This window comes from Sceloporus occidentalis, unplaced genomic scaffold (genome assembly GCF_023333645.1).
Source record: "Sceloporus occidentalis isolate IW3139 unplaced genomic scaffold, rSceOcc1.0.p SCAF_5, whole genome shotgun sequence".
NCBI classification, from domain to species: Eukaryota; Metazoa; Chordata; class Lepidosauria; order Squamata; family Phrynosomatidae; genus Sceloporus; species Sceloporus occidentalis.
The window spans coordinates 62311916-62329330 of record NW_028316985.1 but is presented as its reverse complement, the minus strand read 5'-3'; the positions used below and the strand labels follow the sequence as shown (position 1 = coordinate 62329330).

At 39.6% G+C, this 17415-nt stretch overlaps 1 protein-coding gene across 2 annotated transcripts in view; it reads left to right on the top strand.

Moving 5' to 3' along the window:
- Nucleotides 1-17415, top strand: part of TMEM117 (transmembrane protein 117) — a 297239-nt gene that overhangs the window by 127740 nt on the left and 152084 nt on the right. For both annotated transcript variants that reach the window (XM_089524261.1, XM_089524263.1), the window contains exon 4: nt 3220-3319. In XM_089524261.1, the coding sequence (XP_089380387.1) occupies nt 3220-3319 (100 nt within the window). The remainder of the gene's footprint in view (nt 1-3219; nt 3320-17415) is intronic.

Sequence of the window (17415 nt, the reverse complement as noted above, 5' to 3'; positions counted from 1 at the left end):
AGTTGCACTAAGCAAACCTTGATTTTGCCATTTTATATAAGGGACACCATTTTACTATGCCACTGTATTTAATGGGACTTGAGCATCCATGGATTTTGGTACCTATAGGGGGTCCTCTAAGCAAACCCCAGTGGATACCAAGGGCCCACTGTATATGGGAATTATGATTTATGAGTAAATTAGTACAAAAACATTACTAAGGATACTGTATGCATGTAGTATGGGAGGAGGTCAATGAGAGGGTGTTACTGCACAAGGTGACACCAGCCGTAGTGATGCCACCAAGACTATTCCATGGTTGAACAGCAGTTACCATCACAAAGTTCTTCTTTTAATTAGAAACCATTGGATTGGATTCTTTCCTGCAAAGCAACAGTAAACAAGCTTGCTCAATTTTTTACCTAATAGCCCTTTAGATTAACTAATAATAGAGGGCTATTATTCCACTTCTTAATCTTCTGTTCTCATGCAAGCTTTTCTCATTGGATTTTATTTCTAAACTCTTTACCATCTGGGTTATCCTTCTATAGACATTTTCTCAAACCGTGGTGCCCAGAAATGGGCACAGTATTGCATGTGAATTGTGGCAGGAGAAAGTGATTCTGTTATATACTCAATCTGGACAATTTAGTTCTTTTGATGCAACCTACAATTGTATCAGCCTTTGTTGCTGCCACATCATATTGTTGACTCATCTTACGTTTGTGGCCTGTGAAGACCCTTAGATCCTCTTTTCATGTGCTCCTGCCAAGCCAGGTATCACCTGATTCAAGTATTTGATTTCCCTCCAGCTATTTATTTATTCATTTTGTTAGTACTGTATTACCTCAGTTCCCCAGCCTGTTAAAGTCATTGTGAATCCTGGGAGCTTTTCATGTGGTGAAAATAATCCGGGATGAATTCAGGTTGAATCCCTGTTGTTCACACACACCCCAAATGCACCCAAATCAGTTGGGGGGGGGCTACCAAAAACCCCACATAACCCATGATAATCAATAGTGGCTTTTTTCAGAGTTTTTAAAAATGGTTTGTGTTGTCAGCAGTGTTGGGATCCGCTGGGACTAAGGGGGGGGGGGGGACTAAGGGCCAAGAACAGGGTGATTGTTTGGCTGCTTGGATCCCAGGGATCATCACAAGTGTGAATAATGATTTAAAGAAACCCAGATTAAACACAGCATATCTTGAATGCAGTTCAAATACATTCACATTGGAGACTCCTGGCCGGGGGAGGGGGGGATGAGACTCCTCCTAGCTGGCTTTCCCTCTTTCCTTCTACACCCATTGCTATGGGCTGCCTTCCCACAGCTTCCTGGGGAGAAAGCAGCATCCCGCCCCAGACCATGGAGGCCAAGCCCAGGATTGTCAGTGGGAGATTCCCCACCCTGCCTAGCTGCTGGCTCCTGCTAAAATCCCAAAGAGATGCAGATCGCTGCTATTTCACAGTGTGAATAACAAAGCCAGAATGTGTGAGTGAGTTATTCACATCATTCTGGTACAAAAAACCGACATGTGAATGACCCCCCCCCCCCATCCTGTCTTCGAAGGCAGTTTGTCTTCTATGATTTCAATGATTTCCAGTTTGAAAATCTGAAGAATATGCCCTCTGTTCTGTTGTCCAAGTAATGTCTAAACATGTTGAAGGAAATCAGGCAGAACCTTGGAGCACTCCACTTCCAACTTCTGTCAGGGATGACAGGGAGCCATCAGTAAATACTCTTTGGGTATACAAATCCACCTAACAGCAGTATTGTTTGCCACACATTTTACAGGCTGGTCTGCAAAAATATCATGAGATACCTTGTCAAAGACTTAGAGAAATCAAGATATATCTAGAGAATTATCCCAGAATAGCTTCTACAGGTTATATCATTGGAAAGCCAACATGGGTTCTACAATTGCTACGTATTGGGATGACTCTAGCACAAAAAAGAAATCACAACAGTCGTATAGTTAGAATACCAAAGCAGTATGCGTGAGATACATCCCTAAGATGACCCTATTTCTGATTCCTACTTTTCTCCTCACTTATGTTTAGTCCTAAATCACTATGTTCATGTGAATAGTGTCCAGCTGCAAGCTGACTCATTGACCTTGCTTCTCTTGTTGTGTGTGTTGTTTGCCTGCAGATCTAACCCTAACATGAACCTATCACAGAGTTTTCTTGGCAGGTTTCTTCAGAGGGCATTTACCATTGCCATCCTCTGAGGCTGAGAGACTGTGACTTGCCCAAGGTCACCACTCAAACCACTACACCATGTTGGGTCTTCGATCCTATTGTTAGTCCAAACTAAAGTAGATCCAATGTGATATATTTATATGTTGCCTCACAATTCAGCACATTTAGTGGGGATAAACCATTAGGATCCATGCCTTTGCCTTTTCACTCAAAAAAAAAGTATCATTGTATCTGTGTCAGAGGCTGTGCTCAAGGCCAGCCCCAACACTAGGGGCAGAGTGAGGAAATCACTGGCAGCTGATGTTGGAGAAGGGCACTGCATACCACATGGATTGTGCCACAGCTTCTAAGCCAGCCTGTTTCCTTCAGATATGGGAGAGGATGTTGTCTCATCACTCCTGTTGAAGGAAGAGTCAGCTGCCAAGCCATTTAGCTTTTTTATATGGCATGAGACTGGGGATGCCATTTTCTTTGCATCAGGTACCCAAATATGTTAGACTTGCCCTGGCTCTATGCTGCCTTGAGTTCTCTGATGAAAGAAAATCTGGGTATAAATGCAGCATATAATCAGACATCAGGAGCCTTTTCAAACTATACAATTATAGTGCTACGATTCCACTTTAACTGCCAACATTCCTTCCTGTGGAATCTTGGCATATGTAGTTTAGGGAGGGCTCTATAAAACTATCTTCCAGAGACCTCTCTTGTCTCACCAAAGCCTAGGATTCCATAGGATGCAGTCATGGCTAAAGTGGAACCATAGTGCTATAATTGTGTAGTGTGAAAGGGTCCCAGAGTTGGGAACACATGACTTTCCAAATATTGTTGGAGAGCCCTTTATCACTGGATAAGGTTGCAGGAATTTGTGGTCCAACAACATATGTTGGGCCATATGAGTCACACCCTGATCTAAACTGTAAAAGAAAAACAGAGCTGATGCTGACAGCTGAAATGCCCCCCTCCCCCCGTGTCAGAAAAGCCAAATCATCTATAATTCTGCAGTAAATGACTGTAACTCACAGTATATGTGCTTGCATTTACAGGGCATACATTGTAACAGACTTCATGGGCATCAGAAATGAAAGTTTTATGAAGGTAGCAGCAGTGGGGACTTGGATGGGAGACTTTGTCACAGCTTGGATGGTAAGAGACTTTGTTTCTTTTATAAAAAACCAAACTGAAAGTTAAATTAGAAAAGTGTAATTGGCGACTGAAATCCAAAATAGCCTGAAGGCCTAGAAAAGCACAATTCAGATGAAATAAGCCCCAAGGTAATAGTGGCATGATGGATAACAGCTGGATACCTTCCTGTGGTGGAAATACAAAGCTGAAATAGTTAGAATGACTAAGGTGCTGAATGGTTCCCTTGATGTCAATAGAAGTCTTGAAGAGGAATCTAGAAGCCTGTTTCAGTTTGGTTGTGAAACTGAATAATAAAAAGGCAGTGAATGTTTTCAGGGATTAGGTTTTTTAAAAATGTGTGGAAGGTGAAAGAGGTGTAATGCAATCATCTTTCTGTAATTCATAGCTCCAGTTACATTTGGGTGTTGCATACCCTCTAGTTGTCTGGATTAGGCAGGGACAGTCTTGATCAATACTCTGTCCCATTTTTGAGCAGCTTTTAAAATTGTCCTAGGCCTGTTACAGACTGCCAAAATAAAGCTGTATCGGGTCTCTTTGGAGGTATGCTATTTAAATGATGCATGGGTCCTAAGAGTCCGGAGGTCGCGCCAAAGCCCCACTCCATTCCTAAGCACTGGAGTGCAGCTTTGGTGCAGCTTCTGGATTCTTAGGATGCATGCATCATTTAAACTGCATACCTCCAAAGAGACCTGAAGCAGCTTTATTTTGGCAGTCTGTAACAGGCCCTAGTTTCTCTTTCCTCCTTCCACTTTCCCCCCTTTTCCTCAGCTTAATTTCAGTTGCAGAAAACTGAGTGCTAAAGTAGTTTGCACTGAATGTAATCTGAAGAAGGAAAAGGAAAGGAGGGGTAGAGTCCTACCATTCCTAGTGTCATCAGACCAAAGCAAACTGCTAAACCATCTTCTAGCCTGTGTGTCCTTCCTCATTAATACCTTTTGCTATCTGGACCACACTCTGACATTTCTTGGCCATGTGTGTCCTAGTTTTCATCTGTGAAATGTTGGAGAATATCTGATTCCCATATCTATTTTAGAACATGCTTTCTGCCTTGAGGATATATCCACACTGCAGAATTAAAGCAGTTTGATACTACTTTTAACTGTCCTGATTCTATCCTACAGAATCTTGGGATTTGTAGTTGATGAGGAAACAGACAGGCCAGTCTGAATACCTTACCATATTACCAGTGCCAGGATTTATAGGACAGAGTCATGAAAGTCAAAGTAGTATCAAACTGCTTTAATTCTGCAAAGTGGATACACCCTGAATAGCACAAAAAGCATTAGATCAAGGGACGTGAGCAATAGACTATTGTACTCCAAGTCCCATCAGTTGGAGACTATCGTACCCCAATTCCCCTCAGTAGGCTGGCAGATTCTCATGTGCTTTGTGTTACAATAACAGTAGGAAGGCCCCAGGTTCTCCAGCTCTGCTTTAGATCAAATTCAGTAGACAGTTCAGTGTTGTCATCTTAGTTCATTTTTCTTCTTTGATTCTATGGCATTTTTCTCTGAATATGTTTTATCAGTTTTCGTTAGGTGCTTTGAGCTATGGAAAATCAGCATAAAAATAATGTAAATAAGTAAATATGTAAAATTTGTGTCGTGCCTTTATTACTTTCTGCAACCTACTTTTGAAGGCATTACCAGATATATATTTGCATTGCTTTGTCTGAGATGATTCTTGCTAAAGCCACTTCATTTATACAATCTATGCTTCTAACTGCCCTTTGGGACTGTTGTGCCCCTAATATTAAAATATAAGCAGTTTTTTAGTTCTTTTTTTGAAAAGAGTAAATATATTTGCTCCAAAAATAATCTTCCCCCAAAGTTCAGGGAATTCCCCCCCCCCAAAGTAATTTATATTTATGATTGCATCTGTAATTGATTAATGGTTTGAACAACTAAAACCTGTAAGATTAATCAATTAAGATTTCTTTAACTGAGTGACAACACTAAAAGGAAAACCCAATTTGAGTAAATACACATGGTCATTTAATCAGCACAGGAATTCCTCTGGGAAATTTAGTACGTAATCCAGAGCATAAATGGGAAGAGAGATGATGAGTTGTTGGCCTCTTGCTACAAAAAGTAACATTAATATTTATGAGGAAGCTCCATTTGCTTTAGTAAGTACAGTTTCGAAAAGGTGGGGGAAGGGAACTGTCTTTTTAGAAAAAAAATTGGATGAGGATAGACTAAATCATGTATTTGCTATATTTCATTACTTTAATACTTCACTTGGCTGATGGAAATCTCAGGAAATTATTTTGCTTCCTCTGGTCTCCAGGTAGGGAGACAAATATCAGGATAAGTTGCACTGAATGAAAAAGGAATAGTGTGTGTGTGTGTGTGATATGTGGTGTGTGTGTGTGTAGACTGGTTAGCCAGATCTTACCTGGATTCTGTTCCTGTTTACCTTGTTTCTTTTTACACCCCAAACCAGTTCTACTCTTGCACCAAATCCTTGTCTTCCCTACTCCATTGACATCACAAAGGCCTGCTCCTGATCTTAGGGTGCTGTTAATGTTATAACAGAAATGTGTGGATCCCACTATTTTGGATAACTATAGGTCTCACGATCTCTAATATTCCATTCTTGGGCAAAGTTCTGGAATGAGTGGTGGCCTCCCAGCTTTAGGGGTTTCTGGATGAAATGGATTATCTAGATCCATTTTAGTCTGGCTTCTGGCTATGGGATGGAGACAGCTTTGGTCGCCTTGGTGGAACTGGATGGGAGGGGGAGAATGTGTCCCTGTTGGCCCTGCTAGATCTCTTAGCAGCATTCGATACCATCACCCATGGTATCCTTCTGGGCTGCCTTGCTGGGATGTGATTTGGGGGCACTGTTATGCAGTGGTTCCAGTCTTGCTTGGAGGGGCGGCCCAGAAGGTGGTGTTGGGGGATTTCTGTTTGACTCTTTGGCTGTTGGCCTGTGGGGTCCATCAGGGTTCTGTTCTGTCACCCATGTTATTCAACATCTACGTGAAACCACTGGGAAACGTCATCCGGGGCTTTAGGATGTGGTATCACCAATACGCTGATGACATCCAACGCTGTCTCTCCATTTTATCTGACTGCAAGGAAGCTCTCTCTGTGCTGAACCAGTGTCAGCTGTCAGTAATGGACTGGATGAGGGCAAACAAAATGAAGCTTAGTTCAGACAAGATAGAGGTATTCCTAGTCAGTCATAAGGTAGATCAGGGAATAGGGATTCAGCCTGTGCTGGATGGGGTCACACTCCCCCTGAAATATCAGGCTTGCAGCTTGGGTGTGCTCCTGGATACCCAGGTCTCATCAGTGGCCAGAAGTGCATTTGCACAGCTTAAACCTGTGCATTAACTGTGTGTGTTCCTTGAGACATCAGATCTAGCTACAGTGACATATGCCTTGATTACATCCCACTTGGACTTGAACTTGAACTTAACTACTGCAGCACACTCTACCTGGAGCTGTCTTTGGAAACTGTCCAGAAACTTCAGCAGGATCAAAACACCACAGCCAGAATGCTGACCGGGGCTAATTGCAGGGATCATATAACTCCCTTGTTAAAATAGCTTCACTGGCTACATGTTCATTTCTGGGCACAATTCAAAGTGTTGGTCATGATCTATAAAGCCCTACACAGCTTGGGTACAGACTATCTGAGAGACGATATCTCCCCATATAAATCTGCGAGAGCTCTAAGATCTGCAGGAGAAGGCTTTCTCTCGGTCCCACCAAGATCATAGGTTCGTCTGATGAAGACACAAGAGAGAGCCTTCTTAGTAGCTGCTCCCACCCTGTGAACTCCTTTCTGCAAGAGGTTAGACTGGCCCCTCCCTGCTGGCCTTTTGCCAGCAAGCAAAAACAATTTTATTCAAGCAAACATTTTAAAATCATACAGATACCCTGAGGCTGTCATTCACCATCTTCCTTCTAAACTAGTTACCTCCCACCTATGTCCTCCAGATGTTTCTGTCTAAAATTCCAATCCACCAGTAGTTGGTCCTACTGAGATTGGGCTATGCTGCCAATGTGGTTGATGGGAGTTTTTGTCTAAAACATTTTGAGGGACTGCTGATAGAAGAAGGCTATTCTAACTCCAGTGAACCTCCTGCTTCCTTTATCTTGATGTACAGGTTGGAAAAACATAGCATTTATGCTACTTTTCTTTTTGCATCACAGTTTGGTATTTGCTCCAGACAAAATGTTCAACTATAACTTCGCCAGTCCCCCAGACAAAATGCCCTTGGGCTAAAAAAGAAAAAGAAAAGGGGGGGGGGGTAACCTTGTAGCAAACTTCCAACTGTGGCAAGAAAAAAGAAAAATAGCACAAATGGTGTGTTTTATTTAACTTTGCAATCTATAGCAATATGTCAATGGCATGTCCATAACAGATTACTATATTTTGATTTGGCAGCTCTGAAAAACAAGCAGCCAGCAAATCATCCATTTGGGCAGAATTAGACTAAGAAACATAGGTTTGCTCCATGGATAGATGCTGGCATCTTGCATAGTTATCTTGCAAATCATTCATCATCTTCAGTGCAACTGAATCTCTTTACCTATGGCCTTCTTTTGATGGCTTCTGTTCTCTAGCCTTTTTAGAAAGAAAACTGTTGCATGATATAAAATTTATCAAAGAAAAGCAAGTGTGATTATAGTTCATTCAGACAAGCTCAGATTTTGGATGAATGATTAGTTGTCATCCAAAGTGGATCAGGCAATTTTGGCTAGTGATTAGTAAATAGCTAATAAAACGTCAATAACAAACAGTGCCATGTTATCTTGTAACTAATTAATCCTTAAGAAAGTGGTCCCATGTGCTTCTATGGTGGGCTTCCTAATTTAATTTGATGAATTAGACATCTGTGCACACCACCTAGTAAATCAATACGGAGAGTGTCTGCACTGAAACACATGGGAACTGTGGTTAACAGTCAGCTGAAGTCCAAAACATCTGGAGGACCAAAGGTTGGGCACCACTCTTACTAGTTCATGCAGAAAAGCTTCTTATCCACACAAGACTACCATGGAATTTTGCAGGATAGTGACAGCTTTGCTAGATACTCCTATTGAAACTATGGGCAACATTAAAAATGCTTATTGTATGTGAGTGTGCTTGCCATTATAGAATAAATATTGTTCCCCAGCAAATTAGAAGCCTAGACCATAATAACTATGGACTCAAATGTGCCTTACTGTAAGATTTTAAAATTATTTATAATATAGTACATACAGGATTAAAAGAGGGTGTCTGATTTTAACACATTTCAAAAAGGTTAAGTGTAGAACCATTTGCATTTGAAACCATGAAGCTCCAAATGCTCCTATATTAACTGCTACTTAATATAAGTACCAGATATATGTCCCAAGTCTTTTCATCTGGTCAGTGCATAGAGATGCATCATTGCCCACTTTTTGAATGTAGTACATTATCCTTATCATAAAGGATATAACAGAAAAAGAGTATCCTAAAGTTACATGGTTTCAGAAAAGAATTGTTACTGTTATATGTGGTATTAGAGCATTTATGGATATCCGTTTCCATTGCAGAGTAAAATATCAAATCATAAAAACTTGATTGAACTCCTCCTTACTACTGATAACTCATGAAGGTTTATGGTATGATGTTTTGATCATAAAAAGGAGATAGTTTTACATATTGAATTTTTATTAGATTTAAGTCGGACCAATAGAGTGGAAGTCTTCGTTAGTATAATGTGTGGAAGTGAAGATATATTCCAGTTTTCTTCCCTTTTCTACTCCTTTCAAGATCTACAATGAAAACAAGTATTAATATGAATATGAATGTTTTTGTTTTACTTCATGTATTTTTTCTTTTTTTAAAAAAATCAATATTTCTTTTAGAAAAAGATTGTCTCTCTTGCTGATCAGATGAAGAAGGTTTCAACTTGTAATTGCATTTCTATTGAACTTACAGGAGCAGGAAAAGCATCCATGGGGAAAAGGTGTCTGAGTGTATGTTATCAGTGTGCTTGCATTTTATTTTGGGAAGGAAGAACCAGCTGTATATTGTGCTTTGTGGAAGACAGGGGACCTTAAGGAACAGCAAATGTTCTGTGTAAAGGTAGCCAGTAGTTCTATTGGTTTGGAATGGTGAATCCACACAAGGTTTTACAGAAGCATTTGGGAAAGCTATCCAAGGTGCTGAGCCTTATCAGAAACCAGGTGCAGAACCTTGGATAACTCCTAGATGATGTAGTATGATTTTTTCACTTTCTCCTTTCTTTTCTTTCTCTTTCTGCTGCATTTTCAGAATAAATTAACAATATAAAAATATCAAGGGTGAGGGGAAACAAATACATTCAAACACTCTGGAAACAGCCTTATAAAGTATCTGGTACTATAGGAATAGGCAAAGTGTGGTCCTCCAGTTCTTGTTGGATTGCAGCTTCCAGCATTAGCTGAAATGGTGAAAGTTACATTCCAAAAATATCAAGGGACCCACACTTTGCCCACCCCTGAAAATATTTTACTGTAAGTAGAGCTTGGAAAGGTTCCCTTTTTTTGGACTACTCCTACAGTTTTCCAGGCAAGATGACAAAACTGAAACTGTTGTACCTTGGCCACATAATGAAAAGGCATAACTCACTCAAAAAGACAATAATGCTAGGAGTGGTGGAAGGATGTAGAAGGAGAGGAAGACCACACCAGATGAATAATAATAATAATAATAATAATAATAATAATAATAATAATAATTTGTTTTATTTATATACCGCTATTCCAAAGATCATAGTGGTGAACAGCAAGTAAGCTAATTAGCAAGTAAGCTAATTTGCCTCCAACAGTCTGGGTACTCATTTTAGCGACCTCGGAAGGATGCAAGCCTGAGTCGAGCTTGGGCCCTTTTGCTGGTCTTGAACTCGCAACCTTGTGGTTTTGAGTGAATGGCTGCAGTACAGGCATTTAACCACTGCGCCACCAGGGCTCCAACTAGGGAGGTCACAGGCATAAATTTACAAGACATAAGCAGAGTAGTGGAGGGAAGGTGTTCTTGGAGATGTCTCATCCATAGAGTCGCCATGAATCAGGGCCATCTTGATGGCAGTTAACAACAACAATATAGTTCTGGCTAATTAGAAGTGCCTCCTCTCCACTACATTAATTCTGTGAAATACATTAACTGTGGAGTGGAAGTGCTCTTGGGGCAAATTCCTCCTCCCAGGGCCTCCTACAGACTGGATGAGATGTATCTGTTCATCAAGTGTCTCATCTGTGGGCCTCCCTTTTTCTACCCTGGATCTATTTCAGTGAGGAAAGATATGAGATGGGCAAAGTACCAACTGAAGCATGTGGCTCATTCAGAGCTTTTACCACCTGATGCCTTCCTGAGGAAATGTGGAGTAGGGCCTGAGAAGGTAGCAGGGCTATATGAGGAAACTGCATAAATGACCTTAGACTTATGGCTCCCCATTTCCACCGTACCCACAAGCCTTACTCAGTAATGGTATCTGCTTTGATCGTTGGTTGGATGTAGAAGGAGAGGAAGACCACACCAGATGAGTAGACTCAATTAGGGAGGTCACAGGCATGAATCTACAAGACATAAGCAGAGTAATGGAGGGCAGGGCGTCTTGAAGATGTCTTATCCACAGGGTCGTCATGAGTCAGGGTCATCTACATGGCAGATAATTGTATTATCTGTGCAGAAATATTTTCTGCACAGATAGTCATGTTTTCTGTGTAAGAAACTTTGTTTCTGTACAGAACTATGCACGGAACCTTTGCTTGTCTCATCCTTGGGTGTGATGATGAAAAACCACATAACAACTTTACTTTATAATGGTATTAAAAGATTTATTATTATTTTTGTCAAAGACAGTTTTGTAAAGAGTACAGAAATCTCAACAAAAAGCAAAACTCTTCTTGCTTCATTCTGCCAGTTTTCATGCAAGGGTGGCAGTTTCTTGGCAGATGTCTGGACATGTTGGCATTGCCCTTCTTGCTGAGAACAAGAATTGTTGTGAATATTCTTTACATGCTTAGGGTAATCTACATGTGCCTTCATAGTTTTAGAACTGGAAAACTTGATAAACGAATGTCCTTCCCCTTAGTTTCCAAGGCTTTAAACAGTTAAGGAATACATCTTTCAGTGGAAAACAAAGGTGCCCATATATTGTACAGTCAGCAGTAACCCTGGGATGAAAACATCATGCCTGTTTATGGGTGGTATATACCATGGAAACATAAGTATTCATAGAAGGCCCAGGAAATTTTGTTATTCATTTTTGTCAATTCAGCTTTGACTTATGGTAGCTCTATAAATGAGAAAACCTCAAGTCACCCTGTTATCAACAGCCCTGCTCAGGTCTTGCAGACTCAGGGCTGTGTCTTTCTTGACTCAAACTACCCACCTGTAATGAAGACTTCCTCTTTTCCTAGTGCCTTCTGTCTTGGCAAGCATTGTTGTAATTTCTAATGAGCCATTTTTTTTCATAATATGTCCAAAGTAGACAGGTCGGCTGTGTCATCTTGGCTTCTAGGGAGAATTCAGGCTTAGTTAGCTCTTGGACCTCCCTCCTCTTTTGGGGGCCTTTTTAGAAGTTCTTGGTGTCTGTAGAATTCTCCTACATGTAATTATTTTTCTGTTAATTTTTGCAATTTTAACTATCTGATTCCTTGGCCCTCGTCACCTTCTGCCTTCCAAGCAAATCTTTTCAACAGTTTACAGGTGCTGCATCACACTTTCCACTGGCTTGTCAACAATTTTGTGGGAGGTAACCACAGTAACGAAGATATATTGAACCTGTACTTTATATTCTGTATTGTCCTCAGACCAAGGTGAAGTGATATAGAGGTCAATTAGGAATTGTTCTAGTTGTTGTGATAGGTTTTGTTTGCAGGAGAACATTTTGTCAAAGTTAAGAAACCATTTGAAGTAAGTTAACTCTATAAAAAGTCTTTCCTTTTATCTGTGTGGAAAACAATAGTCCAGTACGCAGATCATGGAATCTTTTAACTGCATTCTTTTGAAGAACACAGAAAATAAACAAAAAAGAATTCCAAGAAACCAGCCTTGATGCTGCTATTGAAAGTACATCTGTGTTCACATAAAGTGATCAAGATCTCCATTGTGTCTAAAGCAGCTGGAAGCATATTGGTCTCCATTCAGCTTTTCTGCTTAGTTCATTTTCTGGTTGTCACAAAAGACTCTGATTTGGCAATTCATAATAAAGAAAGGAAGTCATATTGCTTATGCTGGATAACTGTAGGGCTTTATTCAGAAGTGTATATTAATTAAATATTTAAAATATCTATATATCCTCCTTCAAGGTGAAGGCCCCTCGATGCTATCTAGAAGTTAATAATTTAACTAAAACAGCACCATCAATATATTTTTTTAAAATAACAGGAAAAGAAAAAATGCACCCATTTAGAAAATGGTTTAACATCCAATCATTTAAAAATGGAATAGAACCAGGTTTTTTATGGTCCATTTAAAAACATGGAGCAAAATAGTCCTGGGGTAGGGTATGGCATATTCACACAGAACTGAAACGTCTGCCATTTTTCTGAGAATTTCATGCATGCTCAGGATGGCAAGTAGGGAAATCCTTATGTGAGTGACATTGCCACTGACTCACTATTTTGTCAAGAAATTGGGTGTGACAATTTAGGTTATGATCAAAGTCAGTCTTCCTGATTACTTTTCTTCCTCTGAGATATAATTGAATTTTCAGTGGCATCTGAAGTAGTACCATGGAGCTAACAACTCGGCTGTACTTCAGAGGTGGAAATGAAATTAAACTGTGAAGCGTGAAATGGAAAGAATGAAACGGATAAGATATATAACTAAAGTTGCTTAGTGCAAGCAACACTGCACAGGGATGTAACGAATGACCTCATTAGAGGCAGTGAGATGCTATTCATAGAAGCAAGCAGAGTGTCTAGAAGCCTGTTCTTCTGGGAGATTTCTTACACATCTTGTCCCACTCTCTCACTCTCTTTTCTTCCACCCGTTCCAGTGGGATTTCTGTTTAGCTAACAGTTTAATACACTCTCACAGTGTTTCCCAAACTCTGTAAAAGGCCACAACACACATTAATAGATCTTCAGGCTAGCACTTGGAATTGATTACATTTGTTCCTCCATATTCATTGGGGATGGGGGCTCCCCCCAAAAGTGGGGAAACTGCAAATATCTCCAGGCCCCACAAAACCAGATTTAATGTATCCAAAAAAGTATGATCCGCAGATTCAACCCACCTTGGATTTGAGTGTATAATACATACAATGCATTTCAATCTGTATCAGGGAGCACACTAGCCTCCGCTTGGTGTGAATGTGGAGGGATGACTATGATTATTTTTATTTTTTTTAATTTCCCGTTAATTCTTTGTTCAGTAATGGAAGTATAACTACATTATATAATAGCTGTAACTTAACAGTGGTGTCACTTTGTTTGCATCATAAGTGTAACATTTAGTTCTTTTTCTGGCTATGCGGCACTAAGTAGCCCCACAAAATGGCATAGAAGTAATACTGCATGGTTCCAGTGCCAGCTTGTGCTCATTGTGAATATTGGGGTGATAACAAGAAGACAGGAGAAGAGTGTGTTTTTGTACTACAGGCCAGTTTCTTGTAGTATTCAGTTAAAAAGTGAATGCATAACCATTTTAGTTTAGATGGCAAGAAGCTAAGGAAGAAAAGCTTTGGCGGGTGGTGGTGGGGATACAGGATATTCTTTCAAAAATTATTACTGCTAAGCGCTTAATGAGAAACATTTTGAATCTGATAGTGTGAAGTAATTGACACTCTTATATCTGCAAAGTGTGATTAATCCATTTATTATCATGCGGTAAGAAGCTCTCAGCTGTCTTCAGCCTGTTATTTGTGTACTCACATGAGTAAACAAATGACAGGCTAAAGACAGGCTGTGGGTGTCTTATGTCATGATAATAAATGGATTAATCACACTATCCAGTATGATACTGACCATTACCTCCCATTCTCAGATTTTGTTTATTCAAATTTGCATCAGATACCCCATGGTGGGTATTCCAGTGATGGAATTGTGTGCTCCTGGAAAACAGGAGGTTATGCTGTAGGATCTTCCAAGTCAGATAGGCTTTTGTTGACAAGCCAGACAATGTACCAAACTCTTTATAATAAAAAAATAATAAAAAAAACTTTTATTTGTATACCTCTTTTCCTTCCGATCAAAGCGGTTTTACATCATTAAAACTCTATGATCCAAGTCATAGTACAATATATCAGCAGTGCATACAATTTCAAAAATAGAATCAGAAATTTTTAAAAAGATATATAACAGCAGTCAGGCATTAGGTAAAAAATTCATCCATCCGTTAGGGACCAACTTTACAAATCGGGAGGGTATGCTATCCGGAAGAGATAGGTTTTTAGGGCCTTCTTAAAGGATTCCAATGTCAAACTAAGTCGAATCTCTTCCGGAAGCGTGTTCCAGTGGGTTGGAGCTGTTGCAGAATAGGCTCTTTGATGTGTTACTGCCAATCTTACTTTTGGCCATTCAAGGACATATTTCTCTGTTGTTCTGAGGGTGAGGGGCGGATTATATAGGGAGAGGCACTCCCTCAAGTAACTCGGGCCTAAGCCATGTAGGGCTTTATAGGTAACGACCAACACTTTGTATTGCGCCTGGAAGCTAATTGGCAGCCAGTGTAAAGATTTTAGTACAGGTGTAATATGGTCGGTTCTAGAAGTTCCCGCGACCAATCTGGCTGCAGAGTTTTGAACTAATTGAAGCTTCCAGACTTGGTACAAAGGTAGCCCCATGTACAGCGCATTACAGAAATCCAATCTTTAATGAAGTGAGAAGGACCGACTGGGTAGTATGGAGTGCCACTGGCAGACAATCTCTCAGGGACAATGACAGTAGCATTGTAATGTTTGTTAGTATTGTATGGGAAAGCTATAAATTATAAAGCAAAAAATGCAAGCAAAAACATCACAATACTTGGGGTGAGTGAGCTAAAGTGGACAGGAATTAGACATTTTCCATCCACTATTATATAGTGTTCCCCCACCCACTCCCAGAAGTGAAAATCTTAGAAGAAATGGGATGGCCATAATAGGGAGGCTAGATGTAGCAAAAGCTATCAGCAGGGTATAATGAAAAGTGAGATTGAGTCATATCAGTAACACTGTGGAAAACCTATCAGTATAATCATATTCCAAGTTTATGTTTAGCTATGCTAGGGCAGGAAGAAACTGAACAGTTATGTGTTGGAATACAGGAGGATATTGTTGGCATACAATACAGGACATATTGATAATTATAGGCAAATTAGACCATAAAAGTAGGAAACAGAGGAAAACCAAAAACTGATGGAGAATTTATTTTAGGGTTAAAAAAAACACAGAAGAAAAGTGACTTATCAAATTTTGTGAGGCCAACAGTTATTCATTGCAAACACATTCTTCAAGCAACTGAACTGACAACTGTATATGTGGACATCCCAGATGACCGATATAGAAATAAAATAAACAAACATAATGGGACTACTGTGTGAATATGTGGTTAAATAAATAAATAAATATAAATGAACTGTAATCTTCAGATGCATTGCTTTCCATGTGAAAAAAATGATGATGGAGGGGCGGAGATTTTAGATGTTTCCTTTAGTCTTGTATTCAGTAAAGCATGATGTGTAATGCTCAACAAAGCTTTTGTGACACTTGAATAGGAACTTTGACATCTTCGCCCACAGTTAAGACACACAAGTTCTCAGTGTGGGGAAAGCTTAGACATCTCATTGCAGGAAAAGAAAGTTACACTTCAGAAAGAAACAGTGAAAAGGATTTGTGAGTCATTTGTTCCTTGTCTTAATTTTTTTAAGAATATATGGATTATTTTTCATCGTCTAAGCCCCTTTGAGTCATGCTTTTAATGTTTCTGTTTCATAGTTAAGGTTGCTAAAGATGTATTTTAGAGCTGCAAATATTTCCATTGAAATTATGCTCTAAAAGGCAATAAAAAGCCACCCAAAACATAGAACACTTAGTATCAAAAGGTACCATCAAGAATATATGATAATTACAAAAACATAGGATTCTGCACTCCATGTGATGTATAGCTTGTAGAAAGGGAGGATGTGTTGGTGTCCAGTGTTAATCAGAGGTGACACTTGAAATAGATTTCAGCTTGGAAGGTTTCAGAACAGATGGCTAATTTGTTCTTTGCAGCTTCCCACAGAAAATCTATGGCCTTTTTCAAACATGATGCTTAAATCAGCGTTTGCATTTTCTACATCTGTGACTCAGATGAAAAGTCTATATTGAGTGACCATTCAATTTACAAATGGCTTTCTTCTCTTTTAAGACTCCCATTAATGACCTGAGTAAGTGATACATTTTAGACTAATAGGCATTCCTGATGTCACTTATGAGAATGCCCCATAATGACACTGTTTATTTAGAACTGCCTCCCCTACTCCTTTTCCCTAAAAGATTAGTTGAGGAATTAATTGTTTATTTCCATATTTCTTACAAGAAGAACAAATGACACATTCACCAGCCTCTCCTGCCCAGCAAAATCTAATCAGATGCATAATGTGGGCACCTGTTCCCTACAGCAGAACTGAAAAACTGGTGTTATTCTAAGAAAAGGATTCGGTTGACCATGCCAATTAAGCAGAAAGGCTGAGGCAGAATGAACATAATTCCTTATGAGATAAGATTTATTATTATTATTATTATTATTATTATTATTATTTTGCAGTATATCCATAGTTTCCTGGTAGAATTCTTGATCAACGTAAAATATCAGTTTTAGCAAAGGAGTGACCGAAATACTGTACAGACATAGCTCAGTTAACAAAGCCTCTGATAAAATCTTTTAATGCTCACCCAACTCCCCCTTTTCTTTATTGTGCTCTGTCTAGCATTAGTTTTTTTTAATGTACATTGGTATAGCGAGAATGGTGAGGAAGGAAAGGAGAAACATAGATGTTTGGTTTTACATTGCAAGACTATCTGTAGTAAACAATTCAATAAGCAGTGAGCTGGGAAATAATGAAATGTTACTCTAGCTAGCTGATCCCACTGCAGCTGTGTGTGCCAGCCAACAACAGGAAAGGTAAACAGTAGCTGCTTCCAGCATTCCTTATTG